At 26.6% G+C, this 20025-nt stretch overlaps 1 protein-coding gene across 1 annotated transcript; it reads right to left on the bottom strand.

The window, feature by feature from the left end:
* Positions 1-613: 613 nt before the first annotated feature.
* Positions 614-1201, bottom strand: LOC112685847 (zinc finger MYM-type protein 1-like). Its single transcript, XM_025557870.1, has one exon. It carries the CDS (start codon positions 1199-1201, stop codon positions 614-616), a length of 588 nt encoding a protein of 195 aa, XP_025413655.1.
* Positions 1202-20025: the final 18824 nt, after the last annotated feature.

Raw genomic sequence — 20025 nt, 5'->3', positions numbered from 1 at the left:
AATTGATTTTTGGAGATTTTCTAACACATGAATTATTGGAATGTACATTTCTTTAAAGCGATTAATAGCATCGTGTCTTAATATTCATCACGTTTCACACATCGATAACAGTACTGTATGTCTACTACTTGGAAAATGATTTATCACATGCTTTTTTAAAACATCAGTGTGTTGAGCTGATCCTCGAAAAAAATTACAAACTGACGATACACTACCCACAGTATTTCTGACAACAGTTATCTTACAAGCATCAGTGATTGCGAGATTAAGAGAATTCGCACTGCAATGGACAAATAATGCTTTGGATATTTTTTACGTATTAAAGCTTGAGCACCATTCAAATGACCACTCATAGAAGCCGCGCCATCATAACCTTGGCCAATTAAAAAGTCTAAGTTAATACCAATCGATTGTAAATTTTCAATTATAGTTGTCGCTAGACCTTGGACACTTAAATCAGAAACAACTACAAACTTTAAAAAAATCTTCCCGAATTAAAGGGTATGTCAAATCAGGATCAATGTAACGAATACATAGAGACATTTGTTTTTGTTTAGAGACGTCAGTAGTTTCATCTGCCATAACTGAAAATATCTTAGCCCGGTTAACTTTCTCAACTACTTTTTTCTGATATAATATCACTACAAATATTTATTAATTGATTTTGTATTTTAGCACATGTAAATTGAGCATTTAAACTCCCTTCAGTTAAATGTTTTTTTAAGATTTCATCTCCAGCTTTCACTCTAAATTTGAGTAGTTCACGAAATTCACCACCAGTTTCCCCTTCTTTATCTACATTTATATATCCTGAATCATTTTTCCCTCTTAAAGACATTTCTAATCGACCACAAAGAATAATTGTTTCAACTATTGAATATAGTTTTTTTCTATTTTCCGAAGCTTGACTGGCTTGTTCAGAGTTTAAAACTTCAATCACAGATTTTTGCTTTCGATAATTTACTGACAAAAAATATTCTGCGCGTTCTTTAGATAATTTATGATATTGGCAATTTTCATGATCATTAAATTTCTCTATCGCATTTTTCCATTTTTTAAATGGCTGTGACACAAAACTTTTTGTTTTTTCGTGACTACCTTTACCAGTATCAGAATTAGAAAACAGAACACAAAACTTACACAGAGCACCATTTTCTATTTTAGAATATACCAACCATGAAAATCTTTTTATCCAACTCATTTGAAAACGTAAATTTCGTTTATTAGTATTGTCTATAGGAAATACATATTCACTTTAGGGGACCCATGGAGATATAAGTAATTGTTCACGTTTCAAATCATTTAAAACTATATTTTTTTTCTCTTAAGTTTATATACGCACCAATGTCTTGAGAATCGAAATTTATTGACGTAGAAGCTACATTTTCATTTTCGACGCTTTCGATATTTCCTATGTTGTTAGTATCAGTCGTCTTAGGTAATTTATTTGTTCTTAATTGGAAAAAATCCGGTATTTTCCCTGACCTTTTCATCTTCTACAAATTATAATGGAATTTGTATTAATAAATAATAATCATAATAAATTAATATAATATATATTAATTTATTAGACAAAAATTAGTACAAAATATTAAACTTTCGTGGAAATATCGTATTATAAATCTTTTGATGTTGACGATGTTGTTCACTGTATATATTATAGTAGTTATCTTGGTCGAAATAAACCGTGTTTAATTATTTTACGTGGCTACATGGGACACATTTCATATCGAAAAAATCTTAGATAAAGTACAATAGTCGATATGTTATCGTACACGCGCTCCAGTCAATCACGCGTATTTATAGGTATACGGATTTCCTATACCTAAATCGCTCACATGACCCGAAATAATGATCTTGTTTCACGATAGCGATGTAAAAACACCACGTCCATGTAAACCAAACCTAATCAAGTTTCACATATAATATATAATATATTTTATAATATTATGTAAAACTTTTATTAACATTTATTTTTATTTTTCGGGGGGGGGGGGGTTTAAACACCCAAACCCCCCCTCCACCTAGGCACGCCCCTGTACATCCTTGACCCTGAATAAGCTGACCATTTCGATAATTTTTTACTGTTTATCTGAGTTAAAATGTAGTTTATTAACTGTGATAAATGTGCCCGTACAGTTTTTTGACACGAACTTGTATAATTATCTAATTACTGTAATAATAATTGTCGTACATAATATTCTCGTCTTTCTAGCGTATGGTGTCGTACATTATGAGTTGTATAATGATTTACACGTATTCAATATTTTTTAAGATGTTTCTGTTTACGGTTGTACACAAATTGTATGGTTTTACCATTATTTGTACGTACTTATAAAATCAATGTTTCCTAATCCATCATGCACATGATTTAAATTATTCAAAACGTCACGACGATTAGGAGTCTAAGAATATTACGATTATTGTTTATGAGTTTAGTATCTGATTTAGTTTATACTTATCATGACACGTACCTGTGTAAAAATTCAATGTTACATAAAAATGAACCATAGGTAATTTATCATAACTAGATTTCAGTAGCATGTTGCTAGAGTTATCCAAAAATTGTTATTTTTTTAATATTATTAAGTAAATTAATTTTTATCTGAAAAATAGTTTGACCGAGAATCTTAATAGTTATGTATAAAATCATTGTTAGACATATTATGAATGTGACACCCAAAACAGCACAATGCTATGAAATAATCTGATTAATCTAAGTATGTAGGTAATGAATATGGATTCATAATATGAATATGTCAACATTTTTAATAAAAATATTAAAATATCTAGATTTCAGGATAGAATAGTTTAACCTTTATTATTACGTCAGTCATCAATCATCACTCATAATTTAAAGATATTAATAAAACACGAATTGTATTATTTCATCAGTTATTTTGTGATTGTTATAGTGTAATAGTTTTGAGACGAGACAACACATTGATCAAACATGTACGAGACTGGACTCATCTTTCTTATCAAAAAATTATTATTTAAATTTTTATTTAATTTAATTTTTATATTTATTATTTTATTTATTTTTTTTTTTATTTTTTAAGTGGTTAATATTTCGATAAATAATATTTCACTAAAAAAAAAACTTTGAAATGTTAAGTACTATTTATTGTTGCTTTTAAACCCGTTATCTATCTAGGGTTGAAATAAAAATATATTTTTAGGAGATTGTCTTTCCTTTTTCACGTCTGATAATTTTGTTTGTAATATTCATGGAATAACTGTCATCGGATTTTGTTTTTATACAACAAATACTGCTATATTTTTACTGTTGTGATTTAAAGTTTAAAATTCTAAAAAAAAAAAAAAAAAATTGGATAAAATGCATTCTTACATGACGCAATTATTTAAATTATAAACTATATGATTAGAATTTCTTGAAAATTCTTTGAAATAATTTTAACGTAGTTTTATATAGGCTGGAATGTAACAATGTTGTATTTTGTTTTCAATAGAAGCACGGTTAAAAATGCGTGACTTAATTTGATATGTTTACATTTTTTTCAAGTTAGTAAGTAATATAATATTATTAATTATTCTTTATAATATTACTTATTGCAATCGTATGCTATTTACATGTTAGTATTTTTAATTATATTGTAGTTGTTGAATTATTTATACGGTTTAATTGTAAGTAAACGAAGAACTAAATAATTGAAAGATAATTGTACATAAATGGTAAATATTAGGTCAAACGCAAAAAATATTTATTACAATTATGCCGTATAATACAATTTTGAATTGTACAGCGTCAGTATTTGGAAAATAATTTTATGTAATGGTTAGTACACAATTATTAAACAATTAGCAAATAATAAATTGTCAAATCGGTAAGCATTTAAATTCTATAAATTACAATTTACATAAAATAAATTATCAAAATTACTACTACTATTTCTCTAGTTTATACAAATACAATTTTTATACAACTTATGCTTGACTTAATGATTTACTCCACTAGTTCTACTCGAAAATTTGGGCCAGAGAGTGAAATGTTCACGCCCCCCTCCCCATTATTTAGAAAAGCGTCTGAGTCGATCCAAAGAATAAGTATTTCCCAAAATTACATTTTATATTTATTGCATATAGTATTTACTTACTACATTTTTATTAAAATTTATTATTAAATTTATTATTATTAGTAAAATACGTAAAATTTAAAATAATATAAAATATAAAGTGAAATATTTTGGAGACATTTAATTATATAATAGAACCATGCATTTCCTATTTAATTATTTTAAAAGTAGAAATATGATTCTATGCATTGGAATTTGTGCGTATTAGCTATAACATAAGCTATATGTTATATCTCTGAGGTTTTTTTTTTTGTATGACATTATTTCAGAGTGATGGGTTCTGTTTATTTAAAAGTAAAAAAAAAAATAGTTAGGGGATTTAGTTATAATATTTAAAAAATACATCGTATTAGACTTAGAAGTAAATATGATTTACTAATAAATATTGAATATTAATTTTAATATTGTTTGTATTACTTACTTTAATCTATTTATGAATTAATAATAGTAGATATATAAAAAAAAGGTTGAAGATTTAAATAAAAGTTACTAGAAATTTAATATTCAATTACTATTGATCATAAAATGTACTGTACTAAATTAAATTAGTAAATAATAATAATTATTAATATAATCATACAATTTTTTTTTATGTATAGATAATCTGCAAATTATTTGAATAATTAGAATATAATGTTATTTAGTATCACTTAAACCGAATTAATCATCCAACAATTATAATATAATATTATGTTTTAATATTAATTAGTGATAATTGAATAATCAATAGTATCTATATATATATATATATATATATATATATATATATATATTATACTATTAATTACTTGTTAAGGGGTTGGGTGGTTATATAGTAATTTCTAACACGAAATAAATTAAACATAATATGACTGCGTTATGCGTAATAACTTATCGAACCCCGAGTATTATATATTATTATAACTTGTTTTGTATACGCAAATATTAAACTTGGTTTTCATTTTCTCTCTGTCAGTAGAAATATAATTGTTATAACAAAAGATATTAATTAACAACTTTCGTTTCTCATTAGTTGAGTGTTATATCGGTGAAGATACCGAAAAACGTGTGTATTATTTGAATTTGAATCGATTGGGTAATAGAATTATACTGTTGTGTAAATGTAAATTTATTACGCCTCGTAAATTGGTTTTTTTCAAACTTAAGACCATACTTATACATTAGAAAAATAAAATTCATAAAAAAAATTAATTATTGGATTTAACCCATATTAACTAAATAATGCGATATTTCAAGTATTGTTCTTAAAACTAGAAACTTATTATTATGAGCGTTTATGTCAAATAAGAGTAAATTACGGGTATGTTATGAACTTATGTAAATGGAAACAGTATTTAGTTTAATTTCACGCGAATGGTCGTATAAGTTATTGTCTCTTTTATTTTGTAAAAGTATACTAGTTTACGTGGTATACCATTTATGGAGGTAAAATTTGATGTGATCTCTTTTTTAATTTTTTTTAATTTTTCTAATCCAAATAATTCAATATGAAAAAAAAAAATCAATATTATATGTTTATTATTGCATAGTTATTATATTGAAGTCGCATTAGAAATATATTCATTGCGTTCAGCATCTAAAAGCCAGCGGATACCCCGTGTTTCGGCAATATCGATGTAATATGGAAATTTAATTATTTTTCTTATGATTAGTGTACGAATCCATTTGAATTGTAATGACAGGAAAAGTCTGCACAGTTGCACATAACAACACGTATAACAATCGTAGCGCAGTCGACGGAATCCGGAAATGGTTGCCGACTTCCGGCGGGCAACAGCTTAAAACGGCCATTTGTTGTATGTGGAAAGCCATTTCGGGTACAGCCTGTTGGGTTTCCCACGAAAAGCCTTCCCAGTATTGGATTCAAATCACTCGGTACATTAAATGCACACTGCACCTGTGGGGTCGTAACATTGATTTAGGATACTTTTACCCTATAACGCTGGAATTACGTATACAGTATACATTGAAAAAAAAATGATATAGCACCCGAAAAAAATCAATAATGGCTTACATATTTTTTATATGTCATTTGATTTGTACTTCATGACATTTTGTCAAGTCATATGACAGGTACCCATGTACATTTATTTTCTTTTATATTCGTAGTTTTTTCGGGATGCATCATTTTACCAGTGATCATCGTTATTTCCTTTTTGTTAACAATACTTGTGTTAATTTATATTTGCATTTAGATAATAGCTAAGCGAAAAACGTATATTTATTGAGAATGTCAATTATTAAAATATTATACTTGACGATTTTTTGCGCCATAGTTTATTTGGATTTTTTTTTTCGTCCCAGACAAAAAAATAAAAAAATTAAATAATTAAATTATTCACTAACTTAATATTTTTCTTTGTATATTCAGTACAGTTTTTGTGCTATTTTATAGAAGTTTTTATTTTTATGAAAATATTGATTTATTTACATTTTATAACTGAAGGTTGATTTTTAACTGATTAATTCTCAAACTTCGTTAGAATTTTGATCCCACAAGACTTCAATAACTCGAACAAATTTAAGTTATTCAATTGTTCTGAAATACGTTGAGACTTATTGGTTTGCAATTAAATGCGTAAATATATCGTCTGAACAGATATTAGAAGAATCTTAAATCGCTCAGTATATGAGTAATTGTGAAAAATATCTATATTTGATATTATTATGAAATTAAGTACAATTTGCTTACGCAAATCAATTACATTTTTGTTACACTCGAAATATTCAAGGTTAGGTTTGTCAGTATAGATAAGTGTAATGTACCTATTCACATTTATGAACACAAGGAAATCGGGCGCATTTAGCATTCATTAAATTTAATAAGAGCATATTGAAACGAACATTTTTTTCTATTTAGAATGTTTTCGAAATGTAATTTTTTTATAGCGTCCTCTTTTTTAAGTTAATGTAATTCAAAGAAAGATTTCTTTTCTTAAGTATAGAATATACATATAAATAATTTCTATATTCGCATAGTCTTTTGAACGTACAATTTTGTTGGTACACGGCATGTAATATTTACAAATTTATTTAAACAGATTTAATTCACATCATTGCTTTAACATAAATTACATTATTTTTACACAAAATGTCTAATGGTTAAAAAAGTAATACAGAAGATAAAATATAGGAATACATTTTATGCAGTTCTGAAGTATAAAAATAATTAAATTTTTTTAAACATAAAATGTACCTACCTTCTTGTAATCATGATTACAATACGAGATTTAGGAAAAATATAAATGTAACTATTCCAAAATGTAACAAACAATTTGGAGATAAAAGTTGCTTAAATCAAGCACTTTCACTATATAATAGAATGTCAATTAATATTAATAATTTTAGTAATTATAAGCATTTTAAATCTTATATAATGAACCAGATGAGTTTATTTTAACGATTTGAATTCCATATACAAAATTTATGTTTTGTTTTGTTTTCTCTTTTTATAATAATTCAATATTAGAACTGATCAGTGTAAACTTTAGATATTAAGGTATTATGAACTTATCACCTTCAACATAAGCAATTGCTTAAAGAAGGTGTCAAATAAATGTAACTATCACTTTATTGTATATATTCACTGTTTGTTTGTAAATAAATAAATAAATAAATATCAAATATCAAATAAGTTAACAAAACCTAAAAACGAGCTTAAACATAGAAATTAATTATTCTAAATTGTTGTTTTTACTGTAAATTGTAAAATTTGTAAATTGGTAAAGATTTCATAAAATATTTAATAATTTTTAGATTGTTCTTGAATAATTTTTCAATTTAACCTTTGAATGCACATTAAAGGTCGGAAAATAAATTAAAATATTTAGAAAAATGTTTTCAAAAATTATTTAAAATTAAAGAAATGGCAATATAGGTAATTAATAGCTCAAAATCTTATATATTAAAAAAATGTATGAAAACTTAAATCAGTCTGGCCGTCAACTTTACATTTAATTTTTTCAAGATTTTCCTTCACTCAAGCCTCTATAACTAGAGTTATATTTAACTTAGGCTGTTGAAACAAGTCTAAGAACATTCAGTGGCTTATGCTTTTTCTTTTGAACTATTAACTGATTAAATTCGTTGAGTTTGAGGAATGTTATATGCGCACAATAAACTTTACTTTCAATTTTTTCCAAATGCTGCTTCTCATTGACTCTTATCCATTAATTTAAAAACAAACAATTCACAAACAATAATAATATTATTATTTATATTAGCTAATATTGTCTGGAAGAAAGCACTGTAAAACTGTACACCCTGTATACCCTCTCATACATAGTCTATCCTAATGTTGCGAAACATATATTCTAATAAAAATTCTTTATCATTTCGATAAGTCTTTCAATTTTCGATATTATACTCATTTATTGATTTGTTAAAATATGTTTGTGTATTGATTCGATTGCACCTATAATTTTTTTTATATAAATAAATTATCTATTGCGAATTTTCGCAATGGGTGTACTAGTAATTTATTAAAAATGAGATACAATATAAGTATAGTGAACAAATATTAAATAATACTTTTTGAGTTATCACATATTTAAACATTTTTTTTTATTATTTATAAAATAAAATAATTATTAACCCACTTAATTATCATATCATAGATTAATATAGTAATGGAAAAATGTGATTGACAAATAAAAGTTATTTTTTTTCTTAAAGTTGTTACTTGACTTATTATAACTAATTTCAATCATGTTGCTCATTAATTAAATTAAGTGTTTTTAAAAGTTTTAATTATAATTTAAAAAGAACTTTTGTTTGAGTTTCAATATTTTTTTCAACATTTAAGTTTAAAACTAGTTTTGATTAGTATAATTGTTAATTATATTTATTTCTTATGTTATTCAAAAATATATGCCTACGATAGAAAATAAAAGATATATTTTTCTAAGTAATCAAAAAACAATAAACATATACGATATTATACAATAACACATACGAATAGAAACATATTACAATTAAATTATTTATTAGATATATAATACTAAAATACACTTAGACCATAATGTTTTAAACTTTTTTTAAATATAATAATTAATAAAAAAAATAGTTTGTATATAAGGTATTGAAAACATATTTAAAAGTTTTTTTTGATATATTAAATAAAATAGAATTCTAAAAATATTCATCATATGAAGTACCTATCTTTTTATTCTCTGAAATACAATTTAAATATTTTAAATAAATTGAAAAATGAAATGAAAACTATTCTAAATTGAAAATAATTCAACTGTACTGTGAAAAATAATTTAAAAATCAATCTTCTGAATGAATGTATTACAAAAAAAATATATGATTTTAATCATTAAAGTATATACTTTTAGTTATAAACCCTAAATTTAAAATACATTATTTTTCAAAAATATTCATGTAAAAATATACGTAATTTGATATAATCTTTCACAATCATTGTTGTCAAAATGTGGGGCACTAAATTTTTTTTATTGTTAATGTAAAAAATATTGTGAATTTGGAATAATAAAAAAAATTAACTTGGAAATCTTAACTTGAATTATTCAGAATGTTAGTGCACAGTAATAATTTTTCGTTTTGGGGTTTTTTTTACTAAATTTACGATAAGAACATGTAAGACTCATGTATATTTTTAAAAAAATGAATGTTTAATTAAATAATTATAGTAATCAGTACACATTAAATATAAGAATAAGTCATAAGTACTAAAGATAAAATATAACATACACACGTACACGCATAAACGTGCACACACACAGGTGACATTAAATACAAGGAGCAAAATTTTCAAACGGAAAAGAGAGGTGTTCTTATTGTCATTTTTTATGGATGATCAAAGGCGAGTGTAAAAATTACGCAGATCGTCTATGCAAAAGGACATAGTAAATTGTAAAAGTTTTATAATAATGTATTAATGTGTATAAGAAATTTAAATAAAATTAATACGAGTTAAAAAAAAGAAAGTTATTGTTATTTTAAAATATAAGTTGGTTACCTTATTCCATACCTAAAGAGTCAACCACGGCTTTCAAAAGGCAGACCGTTCAATCATTGGAGAGGTAATATTGTTAATTTATGATATAAAAAGTAATGATTTAAAACGTATAAATATTTCACACATAAATTAATATAATGCTATAATTTTAAGTCATTACACTCACCTAACAATATTGCACATCTCTGATTAAACAATTATGTACTTTATATTATGTGAAATATGTGTACATAAATAAACATAGTGGACTCTACAAAAAATACACAAAAATGTATTTATTTAAATTAAATTTTAATGTTATTTCCTATGTCCACCAAATTCCAAATTTAATGAAAACGTACAATGAACATTTTTATGACCATTATTATTAAAACTATTGTTTGGAAAATTAAGTAAACATTACATCGTTTTTTGTAAATATAAAATAAGGAATTTTCTATATTTTTATTTTATACGTATAAAATATTTTAATAAAGCACTACTAACATTTACCGTCCCTATAATTTTATCACTCTGGAAAGCTACCTATTATGCCTATTGAGAAATCCCCTTCTTGGAATATTTTTGTATACAAACTATTATACATAGACTTTTGTGTAAAGACTTGAGTTTCATATAAATATCTAATTTAATCGAAACTTATAGTTTAATTATTTATTAAACCTATTATTGATATTACCAGTACATGGAACTTATGAAGTTATTTCTAAAGAGGAATGAGTGTTTTATTTAGAAAATTGATAAGATACTTAAAAAGTACTTTTTGTATGCACCAATTACATAATATTTGCCTTAAGAAACAAACATTCGAATGATGATCGGAGTAAACCGTATCGTATTTAAGTTAAGGTCAAAATCGTGTTTGGAAAAAAAAAATAATAAAAGAAACAAAAATACATATCACTATAAAGTTAATATATTCCTTATTCTAGTTAGAGTCTAATATGAACACAGAAAAAAAAAAATTAATAGGATTTCTTGATAAAATAAACTAAATTGCAACTATTTTTTTTCCCATAAAAAACTTGTTCTAGATATTTTCCTAAAAATTGAATGAAATCAAAGGAAAAAATTAGGAACAAGTTTCTTTCAAGTTCCTTTCTAGCATTGATCATTAAGGATATATTTTTATTCCAGATAGTATACCTATACTCCTATACTGCAAAAAGAAGATCAATATACTATGAAAATTTAAAATCTTGTCATAATAAATCATTCAATATTATAAAATAAAACTTATAAACAAACTATAAAATACAGTATAGTTATTATAAATAATTTTCACATGTTTATTAATACATAAGTTAAACTATTTTTTGCCACTTGCAATAGTGTAAACTTTTTAGTCTTCTTTTTCCTAATCAATCATTATGATCATACTTCCATACATAATTCTTGCCACTTTCTTCTATCTATCGTCAAAATATGTCGATTGGAATCCGATTTAGCTTTTTGTGCGTCCTTTTTTACTTGATCTTCCCACCTTAACCGTCCTAAGGGTCTTTTCCCTTTAGGAGCCCCGCATTGTACCAGCCGAACTAGCGTTCCCTTTTTTCTCCATTTATGTCCTGCCTATTGGAGTCTTTTTCCTTTTGTTTCTCTAATAATATCAAGCATTTGATATAACTGTCTAAGTGTTCATTTTTCCGAATTCTCCGTTCTCGCGTAATTTCATCTAAACATGGATCGAACATTTTTCTTAATACCTTTCTTTCGAAGATTAAAATCTGATTTTGCTCAGCTTTTCGTAATGTCCCCGTTTGACTTAGGTACATACATTACCACTGGACGGATTAGAATAACTGTACCTTGAGATTCTTCGATATTGTTCTTGCCTTTAACACATTTTTTAATCCGTAGCGACATTTATTACTGGATTGGAGTCATGTTTTATTTTGGTAAGTTTATGGTTTTTTTTTTTTGTATCAAGATAAATCCCAGATATTATACCTTTTTACTCTCTTAAACTAGTATGATCCAACTTCTAGATTCGGGTATAGATGGTCAGCTAACTCTCCTCTCCACACGATCATATCTTCAGGTTTTCTAGCATTTATTTCTAAACCTATTCTTTTTGCTGTATCTAAAAAATTTTTTATCTTGCTCGATAAGATTTTCCTTCCTTTCCGCTAATAATAGTAGGTTATCTGTATAAGCCAGAATTCCTATTGTGCAACTGCCTAATTGTATTCCGTTGTATTTACAATGACTTTCCCTGATGACTTTTTCTAAAGCTATATTATATAATACAGGTGATAATGCATTCTTTTGCCTCAAACCACTCACTATTGATACCCTGTGTGATAAAATATTGCCTATTTTGATTATAATTTCCGTATGTAAGATATTTGCTCTCATCAAGTTGATTAGTTATCGTAGTAATTTGAACTGTTTTAATATATTCAAGAAAGATTCTCTATGTATACAATCGTATGCCTTTTGGAAATTGATGTACTGCACATAAACTTCCTTGTCGAACTCCTACATTTTCTGAAAAATTTGTTTCACAATAAAGATCTGGTTCTTTAGTGTACTGTTTTGTCTGAAACCTGTTTGATAATATGTTTTCTACCCATGGCTTAATTCTGCTTAATATGCATTTGAATAGAACTTTATAGGTCACGTTTAACATAGCGATACTTCTGTAATTATCACATATCTGCTTATCGCCTTTTTTTTGTGTATAGGATATTTCAATGCAGTTTCTCACTTCTTTGGAATCAGTTCCTTTTCCCAAATTTCATTTATTAATCCAGTTACATAGTGAAACAAATAATTTAATTCATTTTTTAGTAACTCACCAGGAATACCGTCTTCTCCCGGTGTTTTATTGTTATTTACATTTCTTATCTGTTCTTAAATTTCCTCTTTACTTGGTGCTAGACCTTATTATTATCATCCATATTTTCAAATTGAAATAGTCTATTCGGAATATTGTAGTTCAATAGCTGATTAAAGTAATCAGCTATTTTTAACTGTTTAGTCTATACTAATGTTAGTATATAGTCTATAAGATTTTATGATTTACGGCTTGTTAGCTAAATTTCTACAAAATTCAGTATAATCTTTACATGTCAGGTGTCGTAATAACTAAGAAAATTATCCGGTCAAAACTGATTTCTGACCTATATAAAAGGTTTAACTTCTTATTTCTTCTAGGATCCATTTCTGACTAAGAGAAATTGTCGTTTCAATTCATCAAAGTCTAGAATATCACTTGGTATCTAATAAAAGACAATTACTCATGTTATGCCTAAATATCGTTCCGTGATTCTTATTTAATAATATTATTAACAATTTTATACAAATATACCATCGAAGTTATATTTGTATATATTATATATAATATATTTGTTCCATTTTTCCATACTCTAAATGTTCCAATGATGTACATGTATGTTAGCAATAAAATGCAATATTATTATATTGTATAATATGTTTACAAATATCTTTTTTATAGAGTATCTGAGTTGCATTTTTTTATCAAGTGTAAAGTTCGTTATATCCACAACGAATATAATGGTTGAATATCATAAAATTGGTTATTAATCCAATAATAAATATTGTATACGTATTATGTAAATATAAAAACCCTGCATTTTCGTTTGGTCCTGAAATAATTAAAACTCATACTCGAGAACATATATTATTATTATTATTATGTAAATCGATGAGTGTTTCAGTGAAATACCTATCATAATATGAATCACATGGTACAATGAACGTTTGTAGCTGCATGGTTCAGAAAAAAATATCAATATATAAAATGGCTGTATATAATGTATGTACATGTGCCGTAAATCGGTGATATATGTGTATATTTGTATATATATATGTGTGTGTGTGTGTGTATGTGAATGGTACGGGCAAAGTATAAAATTTGGGCATTTTATTCAATGTACGGGCATTATATACATTGTCCAGACAGTATATAAAATGCTCTTCGTATATTGGGAAATATAGATAACGGATGATATGATTTAATGAAATGTGATAAATCGTAAAACATAGTTAAAATAAAGTCAAATTATTATCTGTAACTAATTTGTGTGTTCTTATCGTATTTTTACAATGGGGATGTCTGCTTATCCATATATTATACGTGTGTACGTGACATAATATATTATTACTATACTTACTGATTTATAAGTTATATTATATGAAGGTGATTATCGTGCAATCGACCTTTTACCTATTCTTAAAAATGAAATATTTAGTAACCGTGAATCGTTTGTATAGTGCAGGTTAATTCATTTATTGCGTACCTAATTACTTATTCAAATATGTAAAAGTTTAATGAAGATTTAAACAATTTGTTAAAAAAAAAAAAAAGTTCAAATACTTCATTTTTTATCAAGTTAAAATTTGATCAATTAATTTTACATAAAAATCAATTAAAAAAAAAATTCAAAGAAAAAGGAACCGAATGATTATAAACTTTTAAAAAAATATGACGTGTTAAAAGTTTCTGATGTTAATAAGTTAATTGTACCAGTATCTGAAAACAACGAAATTAAATATTATGTACATAATGAAGAGTTATTTGATGTTATACATAAGGTTCATTTATCGATTGGACATGGCTGACGAAACTGGATGGAACACGAGGTAAATACAAAATATAAAAATATCACTAGAGATATCAGGTAAAAGAAAAGGAAGCACAGCCAAGAAAGGATTGGTGGTGCAATCAATTATATCTACTGAGATGAATTAATCAATAATATAAATACATGTCAGTATTCATTGATTTATCATATTTCATTAAATCATATCATCTGTTATCTATATTGCCCAATATACGAAGGCCATTTTATATATTGTCCGGACAATGTATAAAATTTTCGGGCATTGTATAAAATGTCCAAATTGTATACTTTGCCCGTAACATGTACAATGGACATTAGAGGAAAATATATACAATTGTAGTAACGTCGTTTATTTTAATTACATGTGGTTATATTAAAATTAGTAAAATTAAAACGTGTCAGTCGCACACATTTATAAACAGGATACAGAAAATAATCAATAGCTTCCGAACGTTTGTATAACACAATAAATAGGAATTTATAATATTTATAATATAACTGCACGTAAAAGAAAATTATGTTACTATTTCATGCAACATTTATAATTTCTCTGAAAAAGGTTCGTTGTATAATTATGTCTTCTTTTTGTAAATACAAAAGTACCTATAAAAACTAGTCTTCTTGAAAAATTAGTTGTTCTCTCGGAAAATGTGTATAGAGATTGGATTGATAAGAACACACACCTCAATGTTGCCGATGTTTCAACAAAAGAAGAGACCGTTATGCGTTTATGAATTCTCATAAAATTGAATGCATTGATACTGGTAATGTAGAAGAAGAAAACAGCGAGTTAGACCCATCAGGAAAAAAAATTGTAAAATTTCTTAGTGTCCTCAGTAAGGCAGTGCATCAGCAATTAATTGAAAAGACTTGGAACAGCGTTACTCATATGAAAGTGTGGTCTCCAAGTTTCTCGTTGCTAATAATAAAAAAAAAAAAAAAAACATTGAAAAATTAATTTTTAAATAATATATAAAATAATTTTTTAAATTTAGATATTTTTAAATTATACGTTTTTTAAAATTTTTTTTTTGTCGTATAAATACATATATACATATATGTTCATAAATAAAGTTTAATAAATACAAATAATATAATAATAATTAGTTAATTAACTAATTTTTTTTTATTCTAAAAGTGCTTCTAATAAATGGCTTATGTGTATACTGTATATGTTACCGGCAATATGGATAATTCAGGTATTTTGCAAAATGCCTAGGCATTATGCAAATTGCCAATTTTTTTTTAAGCAAAGTACAAAACATTTTATTATATGTTATATTACATTAAAATTCTTATAATTTTTATACATTATTACTCATATTACAGACATTTAATTTTTATCTATTATTATATTATTATTATTAAATAAATATTTTATTTAAACTACTTTATACTTATTATAACATGTCGTAGAAAAGTGACATTTTGAAGTAAACAAAATATTATTTTTAGGGCAAATACACTTTTTATTCTGACACTTGGACTTACAAATACATTTTAATAACCGTTGGTCATTGGAAAAGTCATTTTATGATATTTACTCGTAAAAAAAATGACAGTTATTCCTCACTTAATTCTTGATAGTCAAATTATCCAGCCCTCCACTTCTGTCACCTACCTTGGCCTCAAACTCGATCCTAAATTAAGATGGGTTCCACATTATCAATATTTAAGTGGCATAATTTCACGATGGTCCAACCTCTTTCGAGCTACAGCTAGCACCAACTGGGGTTCACATCCATCATGCTTACTAACAATCTACTATTCTGTCATCAGATTTAAGGCCGACTACGACTCCTTTCTCTTCGCTTCCGCTTCTATCACGCATAGAAAAAAACTTAATTCCATTATGTCATCTTGCCTCCGTACCATAATCTGGGCCATCAGCTCCTCTCCGTTAGCTAGTCATGAGGTGGAATGCGCCTGCCTCCCTTTAGAACTTAGAAGTCGTCAATTAGCTGGTAAATTTTTACTCAAATGCTTATTATCTAACTATCACACCCTTTACTAAATGTTTGTGACTATTAAAAATATGTGGATCTATGTTCTTAAAACTCTACCTATTCTTGATTTTGTTGCTTTCTCATTCTCTGATTTTTTTCCACTCGTTTATCGCTTCAATCTCCGGCTACAAATTTATGACACTCCATACCCTGCACTCTTTTTTACCCTTGTAGTAACTATTTCTCCCAACTTTCTTGGTTATACTCCGAAAAAACTATCTCGTCTCCCTCAATCCCTGGTTGATTTATTATTTAATGAATTTATACAGTCTAGTTTTCCTAATTCTCTCTTAATCTTTACAGATGGATCTGTTTCAGTTAACTCTGCCGATTTCTCCTTTTTTATCCTTGCGCTTAACTTATCTACCGCTAGTAAACTCGATGCTCATGCATCATCTTTCACTACAGAATGTTACGCTATAATAAGCGCCTTACAATTCACTTTTTTTTCTCAAACCTGGTTCTTTTCTTATAGTTTCCGATTTTCAATCTTGTCTCTCTGCCATATCCTCTGACTCGTTCAAATCATTCTTATTTCCCCTCGTCTTTATTATAAAATCCTTAATTTATCGCCTCAGCAATGAGGAAAAAAATCGTTAATTTTTGTTGGGTACCTAGACATGTAGGTATCTCGGTTAACGAGCGAGTTGATCACCTAGCATTTTACACCAAATCCCACATTAATATTTCTTCTTTTAAGCTACCTTCCTCTGATATTCTACCTATCCATTATAAATTACTCCGCAACGCCTGGCAATCCAAATGGGACTTCCTCCCACCACATTACGCGATATGGCAACGGAAGATCATCTCCAAAATTCCTCGTCATCCATGGTTCAAAGACCTAGATCTATCTAGGCATTTTATCGTGAGCTTCACCCGTCTTCGGCAAGGATACAGCTTACTTACTTAGATACAAAGATAATTATTAGATATATGAATATATTTAGACACAAAAACTTAGATACAATACTTCCACATAACTCCTTCAAGCTAGACCTCCATTCCTCTCCCCTTTGCACTCTACACCAGTTATAAACCATTTGTGATTTTGAACATATAATCTTTAACTGTCCTACTCTTTCTTCCAATAGATTGATTTTTTTTTTCACTTTTTTCATCTCTAGGCTATATTTCACCCGATTCCAACCTTCTTCTCAACTCTCGGTTAACCCCTATTATCCAGTCCATCATTAACTTCATCCTCACTGCTGGCTTCCTAATCTAATTATATTAAAAAAATAATGTAAATATTGTATTATAATAATTGTATTGCTATAATGTTTTAAATAAAAGCAAATTAAAAAAAAAAAAAAAAAACCCTTGGTCAATTCTTGTGAATTCAATTTTTATCAACTCATTATACAGATCATCGGATAAAAAACTAATATTAGTGGCCAATTTTATTTAAAAAAAATTGTAGTTTATTATAAAAATTTTCCTTCATATAAATCGTATGCATATACTGTAGTTGCAACACCAAAACGAGACACAAAAATAACGATATTATAATAAAATTATTAGTACATTCAATATTGTATCTCAGAATTATTATTATAGTCGTAAAAGAATATTAATCTTTATTGCGTTAAATCGTGAGCGCACATTTATGATAAACGATAAGTAAAGTCGTTGGTAATAGAGAATGTCCAATTTCGTTAGTTTTCTTCATATTACCTATTCTACATTTATTGCATTATACATAATACCTAAGCAAAGCTCGTATTATGTATATTTTCGAGTGATTTTTGGCATTTTGCAAAATACCGGATTATCCATATTATTGATAACATATATTTATATATATTAAAGACATAATTGTATATATTAAACACTAAGAAAGTGATTAATAGCAAATTAACAATCATCAATATACAATAATAATACAATGACGTAATTTATTCTCTCTCTTTCTTTCTCAATATATATGAAATTAATATACAATGTGTTGTGTGTATTTAATAATAATGGAACTTCCACTATTTGTTTCGTGGACGCAAAAGGAATTTAATAAGGTAGTATTACTGTAATTGGTATGTATATGTCTGTGTGTGCAATAGTATTGTATATAATATTCGTGTTTCGTCGAAACGTCGCAATGTGTCTGTAAAAAATCAAATAATCATAGACGATATTTATACATACTATAGTCATACATTGGAATTCCATCGTTTATCGACATTCAAAGAACACGAAATCATAAAATTTCGATTGCAAAAATCCGTATAGCATGACATTTTTTTAACATTATTTAACATTTCAATATAAGGGCTGTACAACAAGAAAGATGAACAAGTCCCTATGACCTATTACAATCATCAGACATCAAAAGCAACTGGATCATATATACATAGTGGATCATTGTAATCATAAATTATAAGTTATAACCAGGGTTCGGATTTTATAGCATTTGCTACTTGTTATAGGATATAGATAAAGATAGCAGAGTGAGTTCTTCATTTGGGTTATTAACCAGAGACTCCAAATTATAAATTTAATTGTGTTATTTTTTGCATATTTGAAATATTTTAGATTTTTATTGCTATTTTTGAAGTTTTAATGATATTTTTTGCTAATGTATATGATTTTATGCTTTATTTTTATTTCTCATAAATTTCGTTCATATTGAATGAAAAATAGTATTTATTTATGTGAATCCAAAAATTTCCACATTTTTGTTTCATATTGATAATTGATAAATAATATGGTATTTACTATTTAACATGTTACTAGAATCTATTTTTAAGTAGCTTGGAGATATCAAATCTATATATATAAAAATTTCGTGTCACGATATATGTTTGCGATAATCTCCGAAACTACTGGACCGATTTTGATGAAATTTTTTACACCATGTGTAATTTGGTCCAACTTAAAATATAGGATAGTTTTTTTTCAAATTTTTTAATATTTTAAATATTTGAATTAACTTTTTAATAAATGTGTATAATTGCATGGTGTATTTCGGTGTATTTCTATCACCGGAAACATCGATGAAAATGAACTAATTGAGAGTGTCTTTCCGGATATATTGAATTATTATTTAGATCATAATTGGCTCTGTAATCGTGCTATTTTGGCAGCAAGAAATGTTGATGTGAACGAAATTAACTTCCATATACAACAGATTTTGCCCGGTGATTTGATGTCTTTTAAATCAATCGACACAGTTATTGATGAAAACGAAATCGTAAACTTTCCAACTGAATTTTTGAATTCTCTGGATTTGCCAGGAATGCCACCACACAACCTTCAATTGAAAATTGGTTCACCAATTATTCTTCTACGTAATTTAAACCCACTTCAATTATGTAACGGTACACGTTTAGTCATAAAAAAAATGACCGAAA

The sequence above is a fragment of the Sipha flava genome, unplaced genomic scaffold (assembly GCF_003268045.1).
Source record: "Sipha flava isolate LNK unplaced genomic scaffold, YSA_version1 293_pilon_pilon, whole genome shotgun sequence".
Classification (NCBI taxonomy): domain Eukaryota; kingdom Metazoa; phylum Arthropoda; class Insecta; order Hemiptera; family Aphididae; genus Sipha; species Sipha flava.
The sequence above is the reverse complement of the archived record's forward strand: the minus strand, read 5'-3'. Positions and strand labels throughout refer to the sequence as shown.

Coding starts and splice junctions, on each gene's coding strand:
- LOC112685847 (XM_025557870.1), bottom strand. CDS start 1,201: ATGAGTTGGATAAAAAGATTTTCATGGTTGGTATATTCTAAAATAGAA.